Raw genomic sequence first — 16,917 nt, forward strand, 5'->3', positions numbered from 1 at the left:
GCCTTGTTCCACTGGTACACAGACGCGTTGTTTCAGAGGATCAGCGAGAGCAAAGACAGAGGAATGAGTATTCCAAATGGAGCTAAAAACATACAGCTCTCTAAGACAGAGTGAAGGAAATGGAAAAACACCAACCTAAGGGAGAGGCAGAGAAAGAGGACAGAATACCTCAGGCTTTGGCTGTAACTTTCAGGATGAGGAAATGCAAGATGGCTAAGATTGAGGGGAGGAGGGAAGTCCCTAATTAGCCTCAGACTTATACAGATCACATTAAGAGATAGAAAAAGTATATTTCTGAGGCCTACAAAGGACTAGCCAGTTGCTTTCATCTCTGGGGTACTAGAAGTAGATCTGAGTTCCAGGCCTAGACTGATAAAAAATACAATGGCAGTAGGGAACTAACATCCTACAACTCACATAGGATCAAACTGAAACTGTAATAGAAAAAAAAAAAAAAAAAGGAAAAAGGGGGCAGCTAGGTGGCGCAGTGGATAAAGCACCGGCCCTGGATTCAGGAAGACCTGAGTTCAAATCCGGCCTCAGACACTTGACACTTACTAGCTGTGTGACCCTGGACAAGTCCCTTAACCCCGTTGCCCCACGAAAAAAACCTGTAATACAAAATATAAACATATTAAGCAGTTAGTATGCACAAAGTACTGTGCTAGGAATAATAATAGCATTGATTAGACATAATCCCTGACTTTAATGAAACTAGGATCTTAGTAGATAAAACACATAGATATAGTCATATTACATACTTATAATACATAAGCATATGACAAATCACTGTAATGAAATGTAAAGAGATTTTTTAAATTACAGGCAATTAACCTTTTCATTTGGTACTTTATTCTCTACCCATTGCCTTTCCTTCCATGATGGCAAGTTAAAAAAAAGAAGGAAGAACAGTTAGCCAAGGCAGTATTGTATCATGGAAAGTGGACTGTTCTTGAAATCAGGAGACACACCTGGGTTTGAAATCCATCTCTGACACTTATTGGTTGTAGTACACTGGGAGGAAGGGAGGGAATAAGCATCTATGTAATGCCTACTGTGTGCCAGGCACTATGCTAAGCACTTTTACAAATAATATCTTATTTGATTCTCACAACAACCCTGGGAAGTAGATACTATTATGATCCCCATTTTACAGCTGAGGAAGCTGGAGCAAACAGAGGTTAAGTGACTTGCCCAGGATCACAGTTAGTATTTAGGTATTCCTAATGTCAGGCCCAGTATTCTTATACAATGCACCATCAGCTACCTCTACTGGCAAGTCTCATCATATAAAATGGGAATTATACTATTTCAGATGTCAGTTTTAACTAAAGCAATTTTGAATTTAGTATTATTGCTAGTGAGAAAAATAGTGAAGTATAATGGTATACCCCCCTAAGGCACCAACAAGCTGTTGGATGTTTCAAAAGCATCTTTTGGGGGCGGCTAGATAGCACAGTGGATAAAGCACTGGCCCTGGATTCAGGAGTACCTGAGTTCAAATCCGGCCTCGGACACTTGACAAGTACTAGCTGTGTGACCCTTGGCAAGTCACTTAACCCCCATTGCCCCGCCCAAAAAAAAAAAAAGCATCTTTTACATGCATTTACTCTACTATTTACAAATAATTTTTAGCCATATAATAAAAATAGGTACCCTAATTGACTTCCAAGTATACCTTCTGTAATTATAATAACATTTAAAATTCTTCCCAAATATCTGAGATTAATTTAATTTTTTAAAAATATACAAGATTGGGGGCAGCTAGGTGGCACAGTGGACAGAGCACCAGCCCTTGATTCAGGAGGACCTGAGTTCAAATCCAAACTCAAACACTTAACACTTACTAGTTGTATGACCCTGGGCAAGTCACTTAACCCCAACTGCCTCACCCCCCCCCCCAAAATACACAAGATTATTCAGGACTGCAGCAGTCAAGTGCTGCATTTGGAAGCATAAAATACCTGGATGATTCCTGTCTGTGCCATTTACTACATCTGACCACTCTGGGCCTTAGTTATCTGATCTATAAAATGAGAGGGCTGAACTAGATGACATCTATGGACCCTTCCATATGATCCTATGTTTCCTAACTCACAATGTGACCATGGGAAATTCATCCATGCTAGTTTTATCATCTACAAAATAACAGGGATGAATGTTAGAAGGGGAAACCTCAGAGCGCCTTACCATCCATTATAAGAGGTTGAAGGGATACTAGGAAACTAATTAAGACACATGAATAAGTGAGAAGTATTCTCATAATTTTTCCAATGTTTTGAGGAATCGGACTTCCTAGTCAAGATACTTGTTCCTTGAACAACAAACTAAAAGCAAGTCAAGAAGAATTTATCAAGCACCTAATATGGGTCAGGCATCATGTTTTTTTCCTGGGAAAACAAATAGAGGCAAGAAACAGTCCCTGCTCTCAAGAAGCATATATTATAATGGAGGAGACAACATGTAAAAAAAACTAGGTCGGGGGCAGCTAGGTGGATAAAGCACTGGCCCTGGATTCAGGTGTACCTGAGTTCAAATCTACCCTCAGACACTTGGCACTTACTAGCTGTGTGACCCTGGGCAAGTTACTTAACCCCCACTGCCCCGCAAAAAAAAAAAAAAAGAGAGAGAGAGAATAAAAAAACTAGGTCCATATAAAGTTAGTAACAAGTAGATGGATATGAAAAGGGAAGGAAAGAGTGAATGAGGGGGAAGGGGAAACGTCTGCAAAAGATGAACCAAGCCTTGAGGAAGTCAGGGAAACTAAGAAGAAGTAAAGGAACATTATAGGCATGGGGGAAAATCAGTGCAAAGGCAAGGAAATAGGAGATGGTGTTGTGTTCAAGGAACTGCAAGTAGGGCAGTGAAACTAAAAGAGTAAATGAATAAGTTATTAAAAGGCTGGAGGAATGGACGCAGTCAGGTTATAAAGAATTTTAAATGCCTAACAGGGGGTTGTATATTTGATACTGTAGGTAACAAGTTCATTATCGAGGTCTAAGAGACATGGTCTTTCCTTCCATGATGGCAAATTAAAAAAAGGAAAGAAGAACAGTTAGCCAAGGCAGTATTGTATCCTGGAAAGTGGACTGTACTTGAATGCCTTGAATGTACTTAATACCTTAGCAAAATCCCAGCCTCAATTTCTTCCTCATTTATAATATAAAGATAATATTTTAACTACTTACCTCACATGGCTGTTATAAGGAAGATGCATTCTTAACTTTAGAGCCCTATAATAGATACAAGTTATTACTGGGCAATTCCCTTAAGTCTCCTGGGTTTCTGTTCTTTATCTATAAAATAAAGGCAGTTCGACTAGATGATCTATAGAAACCTTTCTGGGTTAAAAATTCCATAATCCTATATTCATGAACACTGAGTTCATCCAATCTAACTGTACAATCACTGACTCTGAAGTCATAAGTGCAACCAATTCTGGAGTCAGAGGAACTATATTCCTCTTATGACAGTTGCCATCTATGTGACTTTGGGCTTACCCTTCTCTTTTGCTGAAGTTCCTTCTAGCTCTAGAGCTATGATCCTTAGAATACAGAAATACAATAGATTATCTTAAGTAACTTATTTAGGCTTCATTTAAGCATCTATACACAAGAAAACTGAATTAACAAGAATCCTGAACTGCTTAGACTATATACTCACTTCTTCATTATTCCTGCCTCTCCCTCTCAGCCCAAAGGAAACACGTTGATATATACTTAGTCCAACTGTCTATACCATAACCATGATTAAAATTCAGATTATTATTCAGAGAATATTAGAGATAGATATATACATTTTAAAATTTCATTATGTCACTAATTTGATATTTACATATCTTCTTCCATATAAAATCTACACAGAGTACATAAGGGCAGAAACCCCATTTAATAATTCATCTTTTGTCAATGATAAACATTTGCTAAATGCCTACTATGTCCCCAGCACTTTACTAAGCACTGATACAAAGACAATAAATGAACTAGTTTTGGCTCTCAAACAGCTAACATCCTACAATATCTTTGCCTACAAAATTCAGATGTTTCTTGAATGTTACTGTGATGTATCTGTATTTTCCTAAGTGTGGATATTCCCTCCATGCCTTTTTAGCTTATATAATTTTTATCCATATTTTCTCAAAAATCCCTCATAGAGAATATGGTGCTATGTACTAAGTCATCTTCTTGTCTTAGAAGTACCAACATACCAATCAGATTATCCATGTGTTGTATCTCATTCTTACTCTGATACCAATAAAATTCTCTTTTAGGTCATATATAGTTCAATGCATCAGAGATCTCCCTAATAAGAATAGCTTGTCTATGTCCTTCCACATTAATCTACTCTCAATGAATGTAGAGAACACTCCCAGAAAAGTTTCCGAGATAAAACAGGAATATGTGTAAGTAATTTCTTATGTCTCCCTAATTACCTTTTTTGTTTTGTTTTGTTTTTGCAGGGCAATGAGGGTTAAGTGACTTGCCCAGGGTCACACAGCTAGTTAAGTGTCAAGTGTCTGAGGCTGGATTTGAACTCAGGTACTCCTGAATCCAAGGCCAGTGCTTTATCCACTGTGCCACCTAGCTACCCCCCCCAATTACCTTTTGAATAAAAACTCTCCATGATCTTTTTTCTATCCCTTTGGAAATCTTATACCCTTTAAGATATGCTGAAAAGCCAATCCCAGAATACCTTCAAAACTGTAATACCTCTAGCACTGAGTTCTTATCTATATGTTTGTTTAAGACCAGACATTCTTTCCAACTTCATCTTCTTAAGTATCATTGTCATCTCTTCAAAAAGTACATAGGAATCTCATGCCAATTTCTCTTTGCAGGTTCTTCTTTTCAACGTTTTGGGGTGACACTGCTCATAGTTTTCCATCATCCCCAGTAATATTACACAAATAGGTTCATACTCTAAACCAGAATTGTCCTTGGCTTCCATGTTTCTACAGGCAAGGAGAATAAGTGTTTGCTTACTTTTCAGGCTCTTTTAGCCTCCTTATTGTTTCAACTGTTTTGCATTAGTTATACTGCTAAAATAAAGATGTTTAAACAGGTTTGGTTAGTTATTTGGCTAGAAAAACCCATTTGCTAAATAAACAAAACTTTGAAATATCAACCAAAAAGACTGACCCCAAACTTCCACTAAAATCCTACTGATATTTATAAGTGACATGGTACTCTTAAAAGCTATATCAGAGGGGCAGCTAGGTGGCGCAGTGGATAGAGCACCAGCCCTGGAGTCAGGAGTACCTGAGTTCAAATTTGGCCTCAGACACTTAACACTTACTAGCTGTGTGACCCTGGGCAAGTCACTTAACCCCAATTTCCTCACTTTAAAAAAAAAAGCTATATCAGAACATGAGATCTAGCATGACATAAGCTGAGAAGGCTGATACTGATGAATTATCTGTTTTCTGAGGACAAGAGAAAAGCTTATCACCAAAAGGTTGTGAGGTGGGTAATGTGTCTTCGAACAGAGCCACTAATGAAGATTAACTGAGACACAGGATACTTCAATCTGAATCAGTGTAGGGAGTATCCATTTCAATTATATCACGGATCACTGTGCTACAGTTAACTAATTTACATAATCATTCACCAAGCAGATGTTAGTCAAAAATTTCTAATATGTTTATATAAAATGTTAATATATCTATGAATATACATATATTGTGCCATTAGTATCACTGGAGAATGGATCATCCCATACATATGCATTTTCCAGGTAACTGGAGGCTTACCCTTCATAAAAGGAAAAAAAAAGGAAATATATTTCACTATTTTCTTAAATTATATTCAATGTAACAATATGCTATATGTCACTGAGAGTCTCATAGGTCAGCTTGCCTTAACAGTCAATTAGCCTCAGGCTAATCACTATCTTAACTAATTTGTCACTTCTCCATGTCTATCTCCAGGAGAAATCCATCCAGAGACTCCCCCTTCCCACAACTGGTACTACCCAGAAAAAGCAGGAAAGCAATTTTGTTTAAATAAGTAAAAAGGTTGGGTTCCATGAATCTTTAGTGCACAGACTTTTATGTTATACCTTTTGGCTGCTCAGAAGTTTTGTTGATTAATTCTTAGTTCTCAAGATAATGTACTTACAAGTAAATCAAGTACATAAATAAGGTAGATACATATGTGTTGGTAAGTGTTAAACACACATACAGACTTGACATATGGTCTCCCCCATTAACACCAAAAAAATCCCAATCTGTACAAACCTGAATGCCACAGCATTTAACATATTTAGAAGCACTTACTCTTCAAAGTATTTATCTCTAGAGAAAACTCTGAAAATAGCTTCAAAATGCAAACAGGTAGGGGCAGCTAGGTGGCACAGTGGATAGAGCAGCAGCCCTGGAGTAAGGAGGACCTGAGTTCAAGTGTGACCTCAGACACTTAACACTAGCTGTGTGGCCCTGGGCAAGTCACTTAACCCTAACTGCCTCACCCAAAAAAACAAACAAACCAAAAAATGCAAACCAGTAGTAGTCTTCATTATTTATTTACCACTAGTCAAAATTAGTGACAAAATTTTAACAAAATTATTTTTAAAAATCCAGAAGACCTGCATGAGCTGATCCAACATGAAATGTACTGTATACAAAACAACAGCAATACTGTAAGATGATTTGCTGTGAATGACTTGCTTATTTTCAGCAATGCAATGATCCAAGACAACTCTGAAGATTCTATGAAAAATGCAGGTCCATCTACAGAGAACTGATGGTTTCTGAATACAGATTGAAGCATAATTTTTTTGTTTTTGTCTGTTTTCTTTCACAACCTGGCTAATGTGGAAATGTTTTGCATGACTTGTCATGTATAGTTTATATTGAATTGCTTGAGTTGTTGGGGGGAAGAAGAGAATTTGGAATACAAAGTTTTTTAAAAAACGATGTCAAAATTTGTATTTACATGTAATTTGGGAAAATAAAACTTAATGGGAGAAAAAAATTATTTTAAAAGAAATACAATGGGGGCAGCTAGGTGGCACAGTGGATAAAGCACCTGTCCTGGATTCAGGAGGACTTGAGTTCAAATGTGGCCTCAGACACTTGACACTTACTAACTGTGTGACCCTGGGCAAGTCACTTAACCCTCATTGCCAGGACAGGACAGGACAGGACAGGACAGGACAGGACAGGACAAGGAAAGGAAAAGGAAAAGGAAAAGGAAAAGGAAAAGGAAAAGGAAAAGGAAAAGGAAAAGGAAAAGGAAAAGGAAAAGGAAAAGGAAAAGGAAAAGGAAAAGGAAAAGGAAAAGGAAAAGGAAAAGGAAAAGGAAAAGGAAAAGGAAAGGAAAGGAAAGGAAAGGAAAGGAAAGGAAAGGAAAGGAAAGGAAGGAAGAAATACAACGTATTTTCACAATCATGGAACCAAAAACTAGAGAAACCAAAGGTCTGCTTTAACAAACAGCTACAAATAACAGCATGGATAAACTACTAGAGTCATGAAGAATTGAGTTCAAATCAAAGACTTACTAGCTCTGTGAAGATGGAGATGTCATCTAACCTTTCTGAGCCTCAAGCAAGTCTATTCAGTTTTAGTTACAGATGTGCTCTGATCTGCTGTTGGTAAGAACTAAGCAACCAGGCCAGTTATACTCAAGGAAATTACATGTTCTTAAGGTTCAGTAAGAATGTACTCTATATCAGGCATTTGCTGAGTAGTGGAGATATACAGAAAGGCAAAAAGAGTCCCTGCTTTCATGGAACTCACAGTCTAATGGGGGAGACGACATGCCAACAACCATGTACAAACAAGATACATATAAGATAAAGATAAATCAGAGGGACAGCTAGGTGGCGCAGTGGATAAAGCACCGGCCCTGGAGTCAGGAGTACCTGAGTTCAAATACTGCCTCAGACACTTGACAGTTACTAGCTGCGTGACCCTGGGCAAATCACTTAACCCTCATTGCCCTACCAAAAAAAAAAAAAAGATAAATTAGAGGGGGAGGGCACTCCCTCAGAGGGGGAGGGCACTCCCTCAGAGGGGAGGCACTAGCATAAACAGAGTTCAGGAAAAGCTTCTTGCAAAAGGTGAGATTTGGGGGCAGCTAGGTGGCACAGTGGATAGAGCACCAGCCCTGGGTTCAGGAGGACCTGAGCTCAAATCTGGCCTCAGACACTTGACACTTACTAGCTGTGTGACCCTGGGCAAGTCACTTAACCCCAATTGTCTCACCAAAAAAAATTAAAAATAAAAAAATAAAAGAGAGAGAGAGATTTTACCTGAGCCTTGAAGGAAAGCCAGAGAAGCCAAGAGGCAGAGATGAGGAGGTAGGGCATTCCAGGCACAGAAGACAGTCAGTGAAAATGCCCATTTTAAAAATAAATGAATGAATGAATGAATGAATGAATGAATGAATGAATGAATGAATGAATGAATAAATAAATACATAAATAAAATTAAATTAAAATTTAAAAGATAATAATAATTTAATTTAATTTAAAAAAAAAGATGGGGCAGCTAGATGGCGTAGTGGTTAGAGCACCGGCCCTGGAGTCAGGAGGACCTAAGTTCAAATCTGGCCTCAGACACTTAACACTTACTAGCTGTGTGACCCCAGTGGGCAAGTCACTTAACCCCAATTGCCTCACTTTAAAAAAAAAAAAGAAAAGAAAAAAAGAAAATACCCAAATTTGGGAGGAGTGTCTTGAGTGCAAGGAAGAGCAAAGGAGACCACCATCACTAGATGAAAGAGTTATGTGGAAGGGAGTAAGGTATAAGAAGACTGGAAAGGCAGTAACGGAAGGGACCAGGCTATGAAGGGCTTTTAATACCAAACAAAGGATTTCATATATGATCTTTTTTTGGGGGGGAGGGGGGAGGCTATTGGGGTTAAGTGACTTGCCCAGGGTCACACAGCTTGTAAGTGTCAAGTATCTGAGGCCAGATTTGAACTCAGGTTCTCCTGACTCCAGGGCCGATGCTCTATCCAGTGCCCCACCTAGCTGCCCTTCATATTTCATCTTAAAGGTGATAGGGAGGCAGTAAGTTTATTAACAGAGGGTGCAACATAGTCAGACTTGCATCTTAGGAAGACCAATTTGAAAGCTGAATGGAAGATGAGCAGGAAAACAAGCAGACTATTGCAACAGTCTAGGCATGAGGTGATGAGGGCCTGGACCAGGATGGCAGCAGTTTCAGAAGAGTGGTTAAGTATGAGATGTTAAGAGGACTTGGCAATAGATTGAATATAGGGGGTGAGAGTAAGGTGAAGAAAATGACACCAAGCTGTTGTTTTTCTTCTTTGAGGTTTTTCTTTTTTGCTCTGATTCTTCTCTTATAACATAACTAATGCAGAAATAAGTTTAATGTTATTTTATATATATATATAAAATCTATATCAGATTACCTGCTGTCTAGGGGAGGGGGGGGAGGGAGAAAAATTGGAAATTGGAAAACTTATAAAAACAAATGTTGAAAACATCTCTACATGTAACTGGAAAATAATAAAATACTTTTATTTAAAAAAAAAAGAAGACACCAAGGTTGTGAGGCTGGGTGACTGGGAAGATGGTAGCCTCAAGAGTAATAAGGAAATCAGAAAACGGGTTGGGTTTGGGGGAAAAGATAAGAAGTTCCATTTTGAATATGTTAAGTTTAAAATGTCTACAATTGGAGGTGCAATACTGGAGGTCAGGAGATAGATTAGAGCTGGATAAGTAGGTTTGAGACCACCAGAGAAAATACTATAGAACAGTATAGAGGCAGAAGAGAAAAGAACTTTGGACAAACTTAGTTAACCTACAAGTTAGCAGGTATATGGGGCAGCTAGGTGGCACAGTGGATAGAGCACTGGCCCTGGATGCAGGATGACCTGAGTTCAAATCCGGCCTCAGACACTTAACACTTATTAGCTGTGTGACCCTGGGCAAGTCATTTAACCCCAATTGCCCAGCAAAAAAAAAAAAAGTTAGCAGGTATGGAGTGGATGAAGATCCAGCAAGAAAGATTAAGAAGGAGCAATCACGCAACTAGGAGTAGAACCAAGGGAAACATTCCCCTATTCTTATATTGGATCATCAAGAGACTAACCATCACATTCTGGTTTTGTAACCTCAGAGTAATTCCTTTACTCTTTTCTTTTCTTCAGTTCTTACAATTCCAATCAACTGACAACTGATTAAATCCTACCGATCTATATTCCTTTTTCTCCTCCATTTACAAAGCCCCAATCATTTTCCCCCCCTACACAACTGTAATAGTTCCTTAATTATTCTCCAAGCTTCCTAGCTCTTTTCCCCAATCCATACCCCGATGAACTGCTAAAATAAAATTTCCTTGGGCAAAAGTCTGACCATATCAACCCCCTGCTATTGTTTCTAAACTGATAAACTCCTTAGCTTGGCATTAAAAGTCCTCCAACGATCTGACCCCACTCTACGTTTCCATATTTATTTTACATCACTACCCTTGAACTCGATGCTACAGCTAAACTGGCCTATTAGCTGATCTCTGAACTTGACATTCCTCTCTGCATGCCTTCACACAGGCTATTTTCCATCCCTAAAATGTATTCCTTCCTCACAACCATTTCTTAAAATTCTTCGAAGTTCAAGTGTCACTTCCTACAATTTCTCCTGATTCTCCAAGTTCAACTCCATATAATATAGTTGTTAGTACTCTCTTCCTCTAATTACATTTTACTTACTTATCTATGTACATGCTTAACCCTTTTGGTAGACTGTAAGCTCCTTGATCATAGGGCTCATAAAGAACAAGTAGTGCTAGACAAATCTTACTTTTTTTTTTTTGACAGAAAATTAGCTTAAGCAAATGTTGACATAACATATTTAAATAATAAAGAATCTCTATTCTGACTTCTCTTCTTACTGAGTGAGTTGATATACAGGTCTCTATTCCACCCCTCCAGCCATAACCAAGGCTATTGACCTGACTGTAGCAATATTAAAAATCCTTATTATTTCTTTCTTCTATATTCTATATCTACCTTGTTTCTACATTAACAGAATCAGTGACCACAATTGAGATTTATTCATATCAAAGCAGAAAGCTGTGAACCATAGATATAGAAGGTTCTAAGTATAAAAGTTAAAAAGTCCTTCCACAAATGAATCCTATCAACATGAAATAAACAACCTTTAAGAAGTGTACGTATGGGGCGGCTAGGTGGCGCAGTGGATAGAGCACTGGCCCTGGAGTCAGGAGTACTTGAGTTCAAATCCGGCCTCAGACACTTAACACTTACTAGCTGCGTGACCCTGGGCAAGTCACTTAACCCCACTTGCCTCACTAAAAAAAAAAAAATTTAAAAAAAAAAGAATTGTATGTATGTGTGTGTGTGTGTGTGTGTATATATATATATATTTATATATATATATATATATATATATACACATGTATATATGTATATATATATATTGTATATATATATATTGTATATATATATATATTTATATATATACACATGTATATATGTATATATATATATATATGTATATATATATATATATATATATATATATATATAAAACCTATATCAGATTACCTGCTGTCTAGGGGAGGGGGAAGGGAGAAAAATCTGAAATTGTAAAGCTTGTATAAACAAAAGTTGAGAACTATCTTTACATGTAACGGAAAAAAAAATACTTTATTAATTTTTGGGGGGGCGGGGCAATGGGGGTTAAGTGACTTGCCCAGGGTCACACAGCTAGTAAGTGTTAAGTGTTTGAGGCCGAATTTGAACTCAGGTACTCCTGAATCCAGGGCCGGTGCTCTATCCACTGCACCATCTAGCTGCCCCCACTTTATTAATTAAAAAAAAAAAGAAGTGTATATATGCCAAAAGCAGGATTTAAAACACCTAAAATGTAACATACCTAATTTAAGTTGAATTGCTTCATTGGTGTTACACTTGTACTCTGCCAACTTCTTTTCCATAGCACTCTTGTATTCCACTAAAAATTTTTCCACTGCACCAAATCCTATGGGAGAAGGAAAAGATATCAAAAGCATTTGATTAGAAGTTATTTAAATGTCAAATAAAATTATGAATGAGAATAATATTAGGGAGGCTAAAGTCTAAACATAAAAACTTTATTAAAGCCTCAAATGATGGCAATATAACAGTAAAAGTATCAAAAATCACACATTTTGACCCAATAATTACCTCATTAGGAATATATACTGTAAATGTTGCTTTAAAATAACTAGCATTTATATAGAGCTTTAAGATTTGCAAAACACCTCATAAAGTAGATAGGGCACAGGGCCTGGAGTTAAGAAGACCTGAGTTCAAATCTAGCCTCAGACACTTAGAATATAACACAATTAAGATGGTTAAGTTGCAAGTTTAATTGATTATAGTGATGCTCAAGGTTAAGTTTCTGATTTTTAAAAATTAGTAAAAACAACTTGTCTTAGAGTCAGAATGGCATAATGGATATGGAACTGGCCTTCGTGTCAGAAATATGTAGATTCTAGTCCTGCCACTGACACAGATCCATGTCGGTCACTAGCCTCTCAGTGTCTAGTGCACTGAGGTATGTAAGGTATGTAATGTAAGATAAATTTGTAGAGATGACCCTATAACAATAAAATGAAAGAAATAGGCATCCCCCTCCCCATCTCAACCCTCCCAAAAAGATCTCATCAATCTTCTTAAAGTTTAAAATTGCTGGGGCACCCTTTGACCCAGCAATACCACTTTTGGGTCTTTTTCCCAAAGAAATCATGGAAAGGGGAAAGGGACCCACATGTACAAAAATATTTATAGCTGCTCTTTATGTGGTGGCAAGGAATTGGAAGTTGAGGGGATGCCCATTAATTGGGGAATGGCTGGACAAGTTGTGGTTATATGAATACAATGGAATACTATTGTGCTGTAAGAAACAATGAGCAGGGGGGCAGCTAGGTGGCAGTGGATAGAGCACCGGCCCTGAAGTCAGGAGTACCTGAGTTCAAATCCGGCCTCAGACACTTAACACTTACTAGCTGTGTGACCCTGGGCAAGTCACTTAACCCCAATTGCCTCACTTAAAAAAAAAAAAGAAAAGAAAGGAAACAATGAGCAGGAGGAGTTCAGAGAAATCTGGAGGGTCTTGAGTGGGCTGATGATGAGTGAGATAAGCAGAACCAGAAGAACATTGTACACAGTATCATCAACATTGTGTGTTGACCTACTGTGATGGACTAGATTCTTCTCACCAATGCAATGGTACAGAAGAGTTCCAGGGGACTCATGATAGAAGAGGATCTCCAAATCCAAGAAAAAAAAGAACTGTGGAGTATAGATGCTGAATGAACCATACTACTTCTTTTGTTTTTGGTGCTGATGTTTATCTATTTTGAGGTTTGTCGTCATTGCTCTGATTTTTTCTCTTATAACATGACTAATGCAGAAATATGTTTAATGTTATTATGTATGTATGTATGTATGTATGTGTATATATATATAAAAACCTATATCAGATTGCCTGCTGTCTAGGGGAGGGGGGAGGGAGGGAGAAAAATTCTGAAATTGGAGAGCTTGTATAAACAAAAGTTGAGAACTATCTTTACATGTAACGGGAAAAAAAAATAATTAAAAAAAAAAGTTGCTGGGGCAGCTAGGTGGTGCAGTGGATAGAGCACCGGCCCTGGAGTCAGGAGGACCTGAGTTCAAATCCGGCCTCAGACACTTAACACTTACTAGCTGTGTGACCCTAGGCAAGTCACTTAACCCCAATTGCCTCACAAAAACAAAAACAAAAAGTTTAAAATTGCTTTTAGCAATTTCAAACTGAAAGGACTCAATATTTTAAGGAGGATGCTTACAAAGTAGGCTTTATATATTAAGTCTGAAAGTATCAGAACACACAGCTCTTCTTTAGTCAACATACAGTGATATAATTCATACTATACAAACCTGTTTACAGTGGTTTCCTGACAGGAATTTACATCTACACAAAGTTTTCCAAAACACATGCAGTGCCAATGATGTGTCTTAAAATGTCAAAGACCCTGTTACACACGCCCCCTCAAAAAATATAGTGCAAAGAGAAAATTGTCTTTGGCAACTACTATATAACATTTCATTTTTAATGCTGGAAAAATGCTGCTGGAGCAGAAATGGCTAATGCACATTATCAATTGTGTACTATTAAGATGACAAAGCAGCTTTCAGATACAACATGACTTTCAAACAAAATCTTTACTGTTTAGCCAATACAGACAAATGAAGAAATAAAATAAGACTTCTACACCATATTTAATGACCTAACAAGTTATGGTCACCAATCATTAGACGAGAGCTTTGGCAGGAACTAAGGATATTTGGTCAATTTCCCAAGGTAACTAAATCACCCTACTTCAGCCCTTCCTTTATACTTGCAACACTGAAGCAAAACACAATGTACTTGGCATCAGAAAATCTGACTTTCAGTTACAGTTCTTCAAATCAGCTTTGTGACTCTTGCTAAGTCACAGCCTTTACTTCCTCATCTATAGAGTGGGCATAATTACATACCATCATACCTCCCTTAACAGGGCTTTTATGAGGAAAGCACTTTATAAACTCAAAATGTTATGTTAATTTGTTATTATTTGAGTACTTCCTCAAACACTGGTTTGCCATCAACTTGACAAGCAGCAATATGAAACTTGGATAATTCATTTTGAAAAATATAGCCCTGGAGGTGAAATCTGTACCATGTCCTACCAAAAAAACATTTTTCCTCACAATAACCCTGTGAGGTAAATAGCAGAGTTTAGAGATGAGGAAACAGAGGTCCAGAGAAGTTAAATGACTAGTTTGGTGGAGAGGAAGGGACTACATAGCTATCAGAACAATTCATTCAAACTTGGGCCTCCTGATCCAAATCTGGTTTATTTTCCCCTCACCCTGGCAGCTTCTCTTCAGGTCTGTACTCTAAGTCTGTGTAGCTAGACCTGCCAGTGCTTGTGTTCTTTTGGTATGACCTTTGAAGAGGAGACACTATTGCTAAATTAAAATCATTCCTACAGTAAGCTGGATAGCTTTGCTGCAATCTTTTAGTTTGATTTAAGACTGGATGTAAAAAAGTTAGTTTCCATGCCTGCTTAAGAGAACAATGACTTTACTGCAATTGCTGCCAATGAAGCAGAATTTCATCATTTTCAGTGTAGCACTACTACAAGATATTTTAGTGTGTATGTGTGTGTAGAAGGAGAGAAAGCCTTCATTGCTCTAGATTTTTAAGTATCACTAAAAGATCCATAAACGTGTTAAATATCTGCTACTAAGCCATGTCAGTTTATGGTCTGAAGTCAGGAAGACCTGAGTTCAAATTCAGCCTCAGACATTTAGAAGTTGCATGACTCTGGGCAAGTCATTTCAACCTTCTATTTGCCTCAGTTTCCTCAAATGTAAAATGGGCATAATGATAGCATTCTGTAGGGTTGTTGTGAGGATCAAATGAGAAAATATTTTTTTTTTGGTAGGGCAATAGGGGTTAAGTGACTTGCCCAGGGTCACACAGCTAGTTAAGTGCCAAGTGTCTGAGGCCAGATTTGAACTCAGGTACTCCTGAATCCAGGGCCGGTGCTTTATCCACTGTGCCACCTAGCCACCCCCTATTATTTTTTAAGAAGCTATATAAAAAGAGTAGAATGAATAAACCAGGAACTATTACTACACTCTACTCATCACTAGTTTTGAAAAGTATGTGAATTGAGACAGAGATGAATTATACTAAAAATTCAAGATGCTGATAAATTTTTCTGTATAATTTTTTTTAAAGGTCAATGTTGCCCCCTCTGCAGAACCTAAAACGAGCTGTGCTGCAAACATCAATAAAACCTTTATGGTAACAAAATAATGGAAAAGATCTTATTATGGAAACTGAATAGTACAAAGAAAGGGCTTTGTACTTCAATATCGGTCTCCTGATTTTTCCTAATAATTAAAGCTAAACAAAAGTAGAAAAGGTGCTTTCAGGGGGTCACAGGTTCAAAGATTTGGAGCTGGAAGGGAGTTTAAAGAAAGACCATCTAGTCCAACTCCTTCAGATGAAGAAACAGGTTGAGACATTAAACGACTTGACTGTGCTTACACTGGTATTGAGGTATAATTTCAATTCCATTACACCCAAGTCCCCATCTCATGTTCTTTCTACTACACCAAGTCAGGGGTTCCTTACTCCTTAAAGTGTCCTTAAAGTCTTCAAGAAAAGATTGGATAACCACTTATTGGCCTCTTGTCTGTAGCAGAGATATTTTTTCAGGTAAAGATTGTACTAGATGGCCAAGGCCCCTTCCAACTCTGAAATTCTATGACTGACTCTGAATCTAAGCTTCCTCATGTAACTAGCAGACATAGGCCTAAACTTCAGGTTTTTCATCTCTCTACTTAGGATGTCTGACTAGACCCCTTTTCTTCAGGGATTTTCAAGACAATGTTTTCTCCTGGTTCACATTTTACCTTCTCTTGTTGTTCCTCAGTCTCCTTAGCTGAATCCCAAGTGCCACCCCTAACTAGAAATATTCCCCAAGGCTCTTCCTTGTTGGGGAGGTTTTTGTTGTCGTGGTAGTTGTTCAGTTTCTTGAGTCTCTTTATGACCCTACTTGAGGTTTTCTTGGCAAAGATACTGGAGTGGTTTCCCATTTCCTTCACCAGCTCATTTTACAGAAGAGAATACTGAGGTAAACAGGGTTAAGTGACTTGCCAAGGGTCAAAAAACTAAGTGTCTGAGTCTGGATTTGAACTCAGGAAGGAGTCCCAAAGTCCTCTTTCTCTCCACACAACTTCAAACTAGCTACAAAATATCCAATTAGCATCTCTATGCAGATGATTCTTAGACCTACTAATCTAATTACTTCCCTAAACTCAAGGTCCTACACAATATCAAATACCTAAGAGACATCTCTATTTGAATGTCCTACAAGCATTTCAAACTAAAATTCATAGTTTTCCC

General features: G+C 37.8%; 1 protein-coding gene across 1 annotated transcript in view; it reads right to left on the reverse strand.

Moving 5' to 3' along the window:
* The window catches only part of HAT1 (histone acetyltransferase 1), an 89,140-nt gene that overhangs the window by 56,076 nt on the left and 16,147 nt on the right, over positions 1–16,917 (reverse strand). Inside the window, 1 exon segment of the mRNA XM_043994375.1 lies at positions 11,866–11,970. Within this exon segment, the coding sequence (XP_043850310.1) occupies positions 11,866–11,970 (105 nt within the window).

Source organism: Dromiciops gliroides, chromosome 3, assembly GCF_019393635.1.
Source record: "Dromiciops gliroides isolate mDroGli1 chromosome 3, mDroGli1.pri, whole genome shotgun sequence".
NCBI classification, from domain to species: Eukaryota; Metazoa; Chordata; class Mammalia; order Microbiotheria; family Microbiotheriidae; genus Dromiciops; species Dromiciops gliroides.